Source organism: Aquarana catesbeiana, linkage group LG07 (genome assembly GCF_042186555.1).
Source record: "Aquarana catesbeiana isolate 2022-GZ linkage group LG07, ASM4218655v1, whole genome shotgun sequence".
Classification (NCBI taxonomy): domain Eukaryota; kingdom Metazoa; phylum Chordata; class Amphibia; order Anura; family Ranidae; genus Aquarana; species Aquarana catesbeiana.
Window position 1 is genome coordinate 298,136,380 of NC_133330.1, and position 12,584 is coordinate 298,148,963.

At 44.1% G+C, this 12,584-nt stretch overlaps 1 protein-coding gene across 3 annotated transcripts in view; it reads left to right on the plus strand.

Moving 5' to 3' along the window:
- Positions 1-12,584, plus strand: part of AGBL4 (AGBL carboxypeptidase 4) — a 3,151,866-nt gene that overhangs the window by 2,484,826 nt on the left and 654,456 nt on the right. For all 3 annotated transcript variants that reach the window (XM_073593575.1, XM_073593577.1, XM_073593576.1), the window contains one exon: positions 2,753-2,867. In XM_073593575.1, coding sequence (XP_073449676.1) covers positions 2,753-2,867 — 115 coding nt within the window. The remainder of the gene's footprint in view (positions 1-2,752; positions 2,868-12,584) is intronic.

Here is a 12,584-nt window from a genome sequence, read left to right on the forward strand (position 1 = left end):
TGCCCAAATGTGCGGTCTCATCAGTGCCCAAATGTGCAGTCTCATCAGTGCTCAAATGTTCGGTCTCATCAGTGCCCAAATGTGCGGTCTCATCAGTGCCCAAATGTGCAGTCTCATCAGTGCTCAAATGTTCGGTCTCATCAGTGCCCAAATGTGCGGTCTCATCAGTGCCCAAATGTGCAGTCTCATCAGAGCCCAAATGTGCGGTCTCATCAGAGTCCAAATGTGCGGTCTCATCAGTGCCCAAATGTGTGGTCTCATCAGTGCCCAAATGTGCAGTCTCATCAGAGCCCAAATGTGCGGTCTCATCGGAGCCCAAATGTGCGGTCTCATCAGTGCCCAAATGTGCAGTCTCATCAGAGCCCAAATGTGCGGTCTCATCGGAGCCCAAATGTGCGGTCTCATCAGAGCCCAAATGTGCGGTCTCATCAGAGCCCAAATGTGCGGTCTCATCAGAGCCCAAATGTGCGGTCTCATCAGTGGCCATAAGTGCGGTCTCATCAGAGCCCAAATGTGCAGTCTTATCAGTGCCCAAATGTGCGGTCTCATCAGTGCCCAAATGTGCAGTCTCATCAGCGCCCAAATGTGCGGTCTCATCAGTGCCCAAATGTGCGGTCTCATCAGTGCCCAAATGTGCGGTCTCATCAAAGCCCAAATGTGCGGTCTCATCAGAGCCCAAATGTGCGGTCTCATCAGTGGCCATAAGTGCGGTCTCATCAGAGCCCAAATGTGCGGTCTCATCAGTGCCCAAATGTGCGGTCTCATCAGTGCCCAAATGTGTTGTCTCATCAGTGCCCAAATGTGTGGTCTCATCAGTGGCCATAAGTGCGGTCTCATCAGAGCCCAAATATGCAGTCTTATCAGTGCCCAAATGTGCGGTCTCATCAGAGCCCAAATATGCGGTCTCATCAGAGCCCAAATGTGCGGTCTCATCAGAGCCCAAATGTGCGGTCTCATCAGTGCCCAAATGTTCGGTCTCATCAGTGCCCAAATGTGTGGTCTCATCAGTGGCCATAAGTGCGGTCTCATCAGAGCCCAAATGTGCAGTCTTATCAGTGCCCAAATGTGCGGTCTCATCAGTGCCCAAATGTGTTGTCTCATCAGTGCCCAAATGTGTGGTCTCATCAGTGGCCATAAGTGCGGTCTCATCAGAGCCCAAATATGCAGTCTTATCAGTGCCCAAATGTGCGGTCTCATCAGAGCCCAAATATGCGGTCTCATCAGAGCCCAAATGTGCGGTCTCATCAGAGCCCAAATGTGCGGTCTCATCAGTGCCCAAATGTTCGGTCTCATCAGTGCCCAAATGTGTGGTCTCATCAGTGGCCATAAGTGCGGTCTCATCAGAGCCCAAATATGCGGTCTCATCAGAGCCCAAATGTGCGGTCTCATCAGAGCCCAAATGTGCAGTCTCATCAGTGCCCAAATGTGCGGTCTCATCAGAGCCCAAATGTGCGGTCTCATCAGTGGCCATAAGTGCGGTCTCATCAGAGCCCAAATGTGCGGTCTCATCAGTGCCCAAATGTGCGGTCTCATCAGTGCCCAAATGTGTTGTCTCATCAGTGCCCAAATGTGTGGTCTCATCAGTGGCCATAAGTGCGGTCTCATCAGAGCCCAAATATGCAGTCTTATCAGTGCCCAAATGTGCGGTCTCATCAGAGCCCAAATATGCGGTCTCATCAGAGCCCAAATGTGCGGTCTCATCAGAGCCCAAATGTGCGGTCTCATCAGTGCCCAAATGTTCGGTCTCATCAGTGCCCAAATGTGTGGTCTCATCAGTGCCCAAATGTGTGGTCTCATCAGTGGCCATATGCGCAGCAGGGATTGTAGGAGATACAAGCCGGGTGACACAGCGGAGATCTCGGGCTGTAACAGATCTTGTATATAAACATCGCTTGCCATAATGTCCCACCTCCCACATCGGCATTGTGACAGACAGCACACTGGTCCGGGAGGCGGGACATTACGGCAAATGGTGTTCATATACAAGATCTGTTACAGCCCAAGATCTCCGCTATGTCACCCGGCTTGTGTCTCCTACCATCCCCGTTCTGCACTGACAGATAACAGGTGCTGGCAGCAGCAGAGGAGGAGGAGGAGGGAGGGAGGAGGAGGAGGACACCACCTCCATGAGCGGTACAGACCGGGTTGTGTGAGACCCCTCCTCCCACTACAGCATATGGGAACGGAAGTACAAGTCCCTGCTTGCTGTGGCAAACTACAACTGGGCAGTGACAAGACCGCTGGCTGGGAGTACAGGAGGAATAGCAGCCAGAGGTCTTACAAACAGGATATCACCAGGCAGTACCAGTTTTATCTGAAAATCAGTAGGCTATTACAGAGGAATTACAGAGTTCAGAAGAAGATGGATGGCATATCCAGTCAAGGTAGGAGATCAGCAACAAGGACATGGAAAAATTTTTTTTTCCCAGAGTTCTGCTTTAACAATGTGCCATTTAGGCTGGGTTCACACATCTGATCCAGTGTGTTACGTTAACAGTAGTGTGTTACTGTGCGTTGTGGTGCGCTTCAACGTCGGTATGTTGGGGTACCATTTAGAGTAAATGGCAATGTAGAGCACCAACTTGCATAATGGACATAACAGGCCGATGTTCTGCGGATATAATACATAGGTGTGAATCAATGCTAAAAGAGGATGCCAAGGTACTTATATTATGTGTTGTTGTAAAAGAAATAAATATGACCAAAACCACCATATTGTAATGGATATGCTTTCCATGTTTTTTTCCCTTAGGGATCATCGATTTCCTTGTTAGTCAGCATCCTATTGCCAGAGTTCTCCGAGATCACCTGATATTTAAAATTGCACCTATGCTTAATCCAGATGGAGTGTACCTGGGAAACTACAGGTAGGAGAAGAAGCCTTTAACTGTGATATCTAGTAAACTATGCGCTTATAACACACTAGAAGTGGTCACCGCCATGCCAAAAAAGAACGGATGTTGAAAAATATGTATGACCTTTGTGACATTGTTAGCTCAGTGGTAGAAGCATTTTTAGTGAGTCCATGCCAGTCAAAACTTGTTTTAGGGCTTGTCGGCCCACTTTTATTAAACAAAATCAAGTTCAACAGATGCCCACGCAGGGTTTTTTTTTACCATCTAAAACAGACACAGTAAAAATAATAAAAACCACATGGCTCTCTTCAGCAGAGACTTCAAAGGCTAAGTCCACCTTTTTATCTTTTTCTAAATTCCAGCTCCCCTATGTAGCAATATAGCATTAATGTACTTCTTTTGCAAAAATAAAACAGCTTTCCATTTATTCTACCCACATTTACCTCACTCTCTTCGTGGATGTTTAAAAACCCTTCTCCATTGCTCCTTACTTTCTGAACAGACTTTAGGTCATGACACAGGAAGGAGTTGACCAGCTGATCTCATTAGCACACACCCTGCATCATCTATCCTTAGCTGGTCAACTCCTTCCTGTGTTATGACCTAAAGTCTGTTCAGGAAGTAAGGCAGAAGTAATGGAGGACAATTTTTAAACATGCATGAAGAGAGTGAGGTAAGCATGGGTCGAATAAATAGAAAGTTTTTATTTTTGCAAAAGAAGTACATTAATGCTATATTGGTACATAGGGGGAGTTGGAATTTAGAAAAAAAAAGAAAAGGTGAACAAAGGTGAACTTAGCCTTTAAACCTCAGACCTTGAACTTTGGCTTTGATTAGTCCCTCAGACAGTCTCACACAACACCTCTGTGTTCCTGTGTTCCTCTTTTATCTCACCTAGCTCCCTGACTCTCTGGGCTCTGTCACTCCTCTCAGCCTTATTTGTTGCAGCACCCTGCTGCATGGACCCAAGACCTGGCCTCCCATAAGGGCATCTACTGACTTCCCAGGCTTTCTCACTCCTCTGAGACCTCTAGTTACTAGTCACCTTGACCTTACCAGTCTCCCAGACTTGCCTAAACACCTTGATTCTCTCAGCCCTATGGACATAAAATCTCTTGTCTCGAGCATGGAGTACTGTCTCTTGAGTGGAGCACACCTGTGTCCTAACGGGAGCCATGAGCTATGCCCAAGTCCTGCATTATAAGGGCTGTGTATGCCAGCACTCACAGACTGCAGGTCTCCACCAAGACCTGGACTCTGGGTTGGGGACTTCTTCCCGTCCAAAACTTTTTAAAGTCTGCAAACTCCAGAAGCTAATCTTGGAATACCAAAACCTGGAGAAAGCTGAATGAAATAATTCTCTCCACTTAAAATCGATATTCTGAAGCCCTATACTCTGCATCCGTGCAAACCCTGTATCTCTTCTACTTCCTTTTTCACAGTTGCATAGCCTTGCACTGTCAGACCAAGCATGATTACCTTTGCATGACTACCTTTGCATTCTGACTGAATTTATGTGTATATTCACCTGAGAATTTTTTTATTTTAAACCATAATGGACTGCATGGACAGTAAACTATGGCAAGCAGGCCTAGAAGGCACCATAAGTGGGGTTTTTAAATAAGCCAACACCCTCACTTTAAAAGGAAGTTCAGGGAAGCCACAGTGTGGAAGCCTCAGTGTCAGTGTATTGGAAGATAGCTGACAAAATGTATACAAAAACATTAGAGTCAGAAAACTGTACTTTCATTCTAAAAGCTAGGTATTTGGGCAACAAAGCCCCTTTTCTTTCTTTTTTAGTTATTATTGGGGACTTTTTGTCTTTAATTTTGTTTTGCGGTTGATTTGAGATCAGCGGTTACTTTTAGCTGCTGCCCTATCTATAGCAAGGCTTCCTTTAGGATTAAGAATGTTTTTTATTTTGGGGGATGGTATTTTAAGGTTATCATTTATTCTGGCGGTATATATTTGTATTATGTTATGTTAGATTAATCTGCTTTTTTTTTTACAGCAAGGCTTCCTTAAAAAAAAAAAAAAAACGGGCCTTTGTTTTGAGGAAGGGGGGTATTATTTGGAAAGTTTTCTTTATTTTACGGCTATATTGGTTTTTATTGTATGTTGGCAGGGCAATCATAGACAAAATATACACTGGTTAGACCAATTATCCCTGTTGAAAACTGTCCTACTGCTGGACAGTTATATACTGCTGTATTGCTTGTCTGAGTATTCATTTTTGTAGCAATGCCCCAGCCTGCGATCTTTGTCTCACCTAAATTTAAGCGCAATTTTACTTTTTTTAAATTGTCCTGCTGCTGTATCATCTGTGGTCTCCTAATTCTTAATGAGAGTTAGAAAATGATCAGCTGCAGGACAGTTTTGCATTCCACAGCCAAATATGCTCTGCCAGTATACAATGTTGTTGAGACTGTTCTGTATCACCAGATACAGCTTTAAGCAAGGAATCCCCCAAGCATTTTGTTTTTGAGAATCTTCAATGATGCTCTTCAAGTTTCATGCTAAGGCTTTCTCCCCGCTCTACAGTAATTTAAAAAATACATTTTTTGCATTGGTACATGTCTCCCAAGCCTTTTTTTTTTTTTTTTTACAGTAGTTTGCATATTAGCCCTAAAAATGGCCAGCATTTAATAACAGGATGTGCTTCCCAATAGATTTCAATGGCATTCGCTGTTAACTTCAAGTTTGCCAAATTACAAACAGGATTCGCTGAACCCTTGGCCAATCAAACCCAGACAGATTTATGCATCCCTACTCAGCAATTAAGTGGAATAATAGCTCCCAGTGGGATAATAGCACTCATTTTTTGGAAGTTCAATGATATAATGGATCCCAATGAAAAATACCCCCAAAACATTGGTGTGCGATGGAGGTTCCTAAATGACCTCAGGACAGGAGCCAGCACTGCCTACAGATGAAGACTGATGATCCTGCTGTCCTCTTCCTAATAACATCTGTGCAGCTGCGCCAGACCTATTTAGGATTCCATCAGGTGCAGATCAACCCACCCATAAAGTAACCTCATTCAAGTTACTTCTATTCATTTATAGTACGCTGGCTGGCTGGCTGCCAATTTTATACCTGTACTTTTTTAATAATGCAGTCCAACCTTCAAAGGTAATGAATGCTATAAAAATGCTAAATTGTAAAATGTGTTGTGCTCTTTTGTTAAAGAAAGCTGAATGGTAATTTTTTTGTGATGATGGCATGGTATATTATTAAGTATTTATGTGGATGAGTCCATATAATTTTCACAGAGTACCTGTGATCCCTTGCAATCCACCTTTTTATCATACATATGTGTAAAGGTGTGTTAAAATAAACTTTGTTCTTCAACATTTCATTTATTACAAGTACTTATATAGTGCTGTCAATTTACACAACGCTTTACATAAATATATTGTACAGTCACATCAATCCCTGCCCTCAAGGAGCTTACAATCTAAGGTACCTACCTCACATGCATAGATACACATACTAGGGCCAATTTAGACAGAAGCCAATTAACCTACCAGCATGTATTTGGAGTGTGGAAGGTAGCCGGAGTACCCAGAAGAAACCCACACAGGCATAGGAAGAACATACAAAGGATGCAAACTATGGAAACTTTGCCTATTGCCTATGATGAAAAGGCCAGCTGGTTGTGTTTGCCTCCCTTGCCATAGTTTCCCAGTCCTCTCCTTCTCAGTGCTACCACTGTGCTTACTGCTGTGTACCTGATGAGATATATCAGCGCTACAGTAAAACTTATACATAGAAACAAGTTTTTTAAAGAAAAAGTGCATAAGTGTAGTGCTTAATTGACAGAGCCCCGCTGGAAGCACGGACAATTCAATCAAATGAATCAAAATGAGAATCTAAATAAACCACAGTATTAGATTACAAAACAACATATGTGATGTAAGATGTATATAAGTGACTGAAAAATAGTGCCAAGTGAATTAAAGTCTGTAACTATCTCAAAAGTCCACAGTGTGCTATAAGGGATTGCAGTCCATATTAGAGTTTAAGTAGTCTCGATCCCCACATGAATAGCCAATATAGTGAATAAGAGCCAGGAACACCAATGTGATAAAGCCACCACCGAAATAGATGTAGGCTTACCAGATAATGTGGACTCAAAAGAACGTCATGTAGTCCAGTTCCACTTGGTCTAAGTTCCAGCAAGCAAAAACCTTGCTGGAACTTAGACCAAGTTAGACCAAGTGGAACTGGACTAAGTGACAGATTTTCCATGAGGATCTAGGACCATCCAGGTTCCCATCACGGCCGATTCTCCAGATTCCATCCTTGTTGTTGGCTGACAACCCAAGCATATTTGACTCACAGAACGTACGTTCTTTTGAGTCCAAATTATCTGGTAAGCCTACATCTATTTCTGTGGTGGCTTTATCACATTGGTGTTCCTGGCTCTTATTCACTATATTGGCTATTCATGTGGGGATCGAGACTACTTAAACTCTAATATGGACTGCAACCCCTTATTGCACACTGTGGACTTTAATTCACTTGGCACTATTTTTCAGTCACTTATATACGTTTTATATCACATATGTTGTTTTGTAATCTAATACTGTGGTTTATTTATATTCTAATTTTGATTCATTTGATTGATTTGTCCGTGCTTCCAGCAGGGCTCTGTCAATTAAGCGCTACACTTATGCACTTTTTTATGATTTTAACAAATATTTCAGGTTTGTTGTGTTAGCTGCTATTACTGATTTAGGCAGCGCGGAGCACTTAATTACACCATATTTTGAGAAGTTTTTTAAAGAACACATACTGAGATAAAACATATAGTGAAATGCTTATTTACATCAAGCTTTTAAAAATATATTTTTTAATTGTTTATTTTTATCAATTTACAAAATGCAAAGTGGACGAACATAAGAAAAATGTAAATCAAATTAATATTTGGTGTGACTACCCTTTGGCTTCAAACCAGCATCAATTCTTACACTCAGCAAGGTCTCTCCCAGGCAAAGATTTAAAGCAGACTGGGGTTTCAAGATGCGCTGTTCAAGCCCTTTTAAAGAAGCACAAAGTAATGGGCAATCTTGAGGACCGTAGACCCAGTGGTTGGCCAAGGAAACTGAATGCGGCAGATGAAGGACACATCATGCTTAATTCTCCTCGACACCTAAAAATGCCCAGCAGTGCCATCAGCACAGAAAAGGCAGAAACCAGCAGGACCCAGGCACATCCATCTACTGTCTGGAGAAGTCTGACCAGAAGTGGACTTCATGGAAGAATTGCAGCCAAAAAGCAACAATGCACATAGGAACTAGGGTGCAGAAAAATGGCAGCAGGCTCTCTGGACTGATAAGTCAAAATTTGAAATATTTGGCTGTAGCAGAAGGCAGTTTCTTCGCTGAAGAGCTGGAGAGCGGTACAATAATGGGTGCCTGCAGGCAACAGTGAAGCATGCTGGAGGTTTCTAGCAAGTTTGGGGCTGCATTTCTGCAAATGGAGTTGGAGACTTGGTCAGGATCAATGGTGTCCTCAATGCTGAAAAATACAGGCAGATAATTATCTATCGTGCCATATCATCGGGGAGGTGTGTGATTGGCACCAAATTTATTCTGCAGCAAGACAACGACCCCAAACACACAGCCAAAGTCATTAATAACTATCTTCAATGTAAAGAAGAACAAGGAGTCCTGGAAGTGATGGTTTGGCCACAGAGCCCTGATCTCAACATCATGGAGTCTGTCTGGGATTACATGAAGAGACAGAAGGATTTGAGACAGCCTACATCAACAAAAGATTTGCGCTTAGTTCTCCAAGATGTTTGGAACAACCTACCTGCTGAGTTCCATCAAAAACTGTGTACAAGTGTACCTAGAAGAATTGATGCGGTTTTGAAGGCAAAGGGTGGTCACACCAATAATTGATTTGATTTGAATTTCTCTTCTGTTCATTTACTTTCCATTTTATTAATTGATAAAAATAAACTATTAACACTTCTATTTCTGAAAGCATTCTTAATTTACAACATTTTTCACACCTGCCTAAAACGCTTGCACAGTAGTGTAAATATACTGCATATCTGGGTTACAGCTGTTTTTACAATGGAAGATCTTATTTGGCAGAGGTATTCAGAAAACAGGTTCACAGCGTACCTTCAAAATGACTTTGAAGCCTGTGCTCATATCAGTGGCATAGTGTGCATACTTACCATATATAGTGTGCATGTGCATTGCGGCATTGTTCATAACATTTTCCAACCCCAGCCATGGCTGTTCTCTAATCCCTTTATTTAGGGACATATTTATAGCTAATTATAGCTATTAAATCCAACAGCAGTGTTGTTTGGCCAGCATTCAACCTATAGTTGGACTGCTTTCCCAGCAGGTGCCTGTTGAGGGGGCAACAAAACCAATTAGCAGGTAATGTATACAGCATTCGGACGATTGTGTCAAACTGTACTGCCCTCTGCCTGCCCATATGTCTGTTCAGAAAATTTTTATAGATGGCCAACTCCCATTCTGATATTGATCAGTGGTTCCAAATAAATAATAACTAACACTCCACATCTTTCTGTATAACTGTTCTTTATTTGGTGAATTTGAGATTCTTACACAGGTATTACATTAGTGTGATAGTAAAGCCTTTTTTTTTAAAATAACAAACATATCATACTCACCTGCTCTGTGCAATTGTTTTGCACAGAGCAGCCGGATCCTCCTCTTCTTGGGTCTCTCGCCGGTGCTACTGCCGAGTGCCCCCGGAGCAAGCAGCTTGCTGTGGGGCCACCCAAGCAGGCTCACTCCCGAGCTGTCCACTCAAACACATAGCCACAGCTGGAGCCATCCCCGTCTCTCTCCTCATTGGCTCACTGGCTTTGATTCCCCGGGGAGCCGAGGCTCTCATGCACATTGCTGGATTGCAATGGGGTTAAGGAAAGTATTAGGGGGGCTGAGGAGGGCTGCTGCACAGAAAAGTTTTTTTTACCTTCATGCATATAATGCATGAAGGTAAAAAACCTTGAGGCTTTATAACCACTTTAACCACTTCAATACCAGGCTTTAGACACCTTCCTGCCCAGGCCAATTTTCAGCTTTCAGCACTGTCGCAATTTGAAAGACAATTGCGCGGTCATACAACACTGTACCCAAACAAATTTTTTATCTTTTTATTCCCACAAATAGAGCTTTCTTTTGGTGGTATTCTGTGTATTCCTCTGTGTTTTTTATTTTTTGGGCAACAAGTAAGTACGTTTTGTTCTTCAATGACGGGCACTGATAAGGCAGCACTGATGGGCACCAATGAGGTGGCACCAATGAGGTGGCACTGATGAGGTGGCACTGACGGGCACTGATGATAGGCACTGATAGACGGCACTGATGGCCACTGATAGGTGGCACTGATGGGCACTGATAGGTGGCACTGGTATGCGGCACTGATGGGCACTCATAGGTGGCACTGATGGGCACTCATAGGTGGCACTGATGGGGACTCGTAGGTGGCATTTATGGGTAATTATGGGTGGCACTGATGGGTACTTATGGGTGGCACTGATGGGCATTGATAGGTTGGCACTGATGGGCACAGATGGGCACTGACAAGTGGCACCGATGGACACTGATGGGTGGCACTGATGAAACTGATTGGTGGCACTGATGACACTGATGGGTGGCATTGCTGGGAATCACTGATATATAATGATACCAGTCAGTCCCCATTTGTGGGCACTGATTGGCACAGATTGGGCATAATTTGCACATGTGGATGGCCATGGAGTACATACCTGGCCATCCACATGTTGCCCCCTTCCCTGGTGGTCTAATGTGGGCATCCGAGGGGGCGCTGCGCTGATAAGCAATCAGCCCAGACCCCCCTGTCAGGAGAGCCACCAATCGGCTCTCCTCTACTCGCGTCTGTCTGACGTGAGAGAGGAAAAGCCGATCAACGACTTTTCCTATTGACATCGTGATCAGCCGTGATTGGACACGGCTGATCACGTGGTAAAGAGCCTCCGCCGGAGGCTCTTTACCAAGATCAGTGGAGCAGTGTGTCAGACCTACACACCGCTCCACCGATTGCCGCGATGCGTGCCCCCGCGGGCGCGTGGCGGCTGTTATCCTGCTGGACGTCATATGACGCCCAGTCAGGATAACCGAATCACCGCCCGGCCGTCAATCTGCTATAGGCCAGGAGGGAAGTTGTTAAGGAATACACTTTTATGGTAACAAGGGGAGTAGCTGAAGCTGACTCAGTTAAATTGATGATAGGCAACTCCTATCCTCATACTGATTAGTGGTTCCAAATTAATAATAACTACTGCAGTAAGGAACAGACACAAAAGATACGCTCAGCATCCTTCCAAATAACTGTTCTGCTTTATTATGACGCAATTGAAGGTTTTTATGCACATGATTACGTAGGTATCACATTAATATTACAATTGTACGTTTATGGTAACAAGGGGCGTTACATAGGCAGGCTAATTCTAATCAGGACTCGAAAGAATGTAAACATTTACTGAAAACTTAGTAAGTGAAAATGTCCAAATTGGGCCCAAAGTGTCAATATTTTGTGTGGCCACTATTATGTCCCAGCACTGCCTTAACCCTCTTGGGCATGGAGTTCACCAGAGCTTCACAGGTTGCCACTGGAGTCCTCTTCCACTTCTCCATGATGACATCACGGAGCTGGTGGATGTTAGAGACCTAGCTCTCCTCCACCTTCCATTTGAGGATGCCCAGTCCTTCTCCTTTACCCTCAGGTTCTTTAGCAAGGCAGTGGTCGTCTTGGAGGTGTGTTTGGGGTCGTTACGTTGGAATACTGCCCTGCAGCCCAGTCTCCAAAGTGAAGGTATCATGCTCCGCTTCAGTATGTCACAGTACATGTTGGCATTCATGGTTCCCGCAATGAACTGTAGCTACCCAGTGCCAGCAGCACTCATGCAGCCCCAGACCATGACACTCCCACCACCATGCTGACTGTAGGCAAGACACACTTGTCTTTGTACTCCTCACCTGGTTGCCGCCAAACATGCTTGACACCATCTGAACCAAATAAGTTTATCTTGGTCTCATAAGACCACAGTAATCCATGTTCTTAGTCTGCTTGTCTTCAGCAAACTGTTTGTGGGCTTTCTTGTGCATCATCTTTAGAAGAGGCTTCCTTCTGGAACGACAGCCATGCAGACCAATTTGATGCAGTGTGCAGTGTATGGTCTGAGCACTGACAGACTGACCCCCCACCCCTTCAACCTCTGCAGCAATGCTGGCAGCACTCATGCATCTATTTCCCAAAAACAACCTGAATATGATGCTGAGCACATGCACTCAACTTCTGTGATCGACCATGGTGAGGCCTGTTCTGAGTGGAACCTGTCCTGTTAAACTACTGTATGGTCTTGGCTGCAGCTCAGTTTCAGGGTCTTGGCACTCTTCTTATAAACACAAAGGGAGAGGTGCCTCTGGGTGTAGATATAGAACAGGTTTATTTCACACATGAAAATGGCAACTCACATTTGTGAAGTTAAAAACAGGCATGTAGTAAGTACCAGTGGGGGGGGGGGTGTCATCAGTAGACAATCCAATCCTGGCTATAAGAAGATTGCAGGACAAGTATAGGCGCAAGGAACTGAACACAAATGATCCCGCAAGTTATAAGGCATATATTATTAATCCATTTTGGAATAAGCATGCACGCTCCTTTTTCAAGAGCTTGAAAAAGGAGCGCGGCTGCCGTGTCACCCACAGC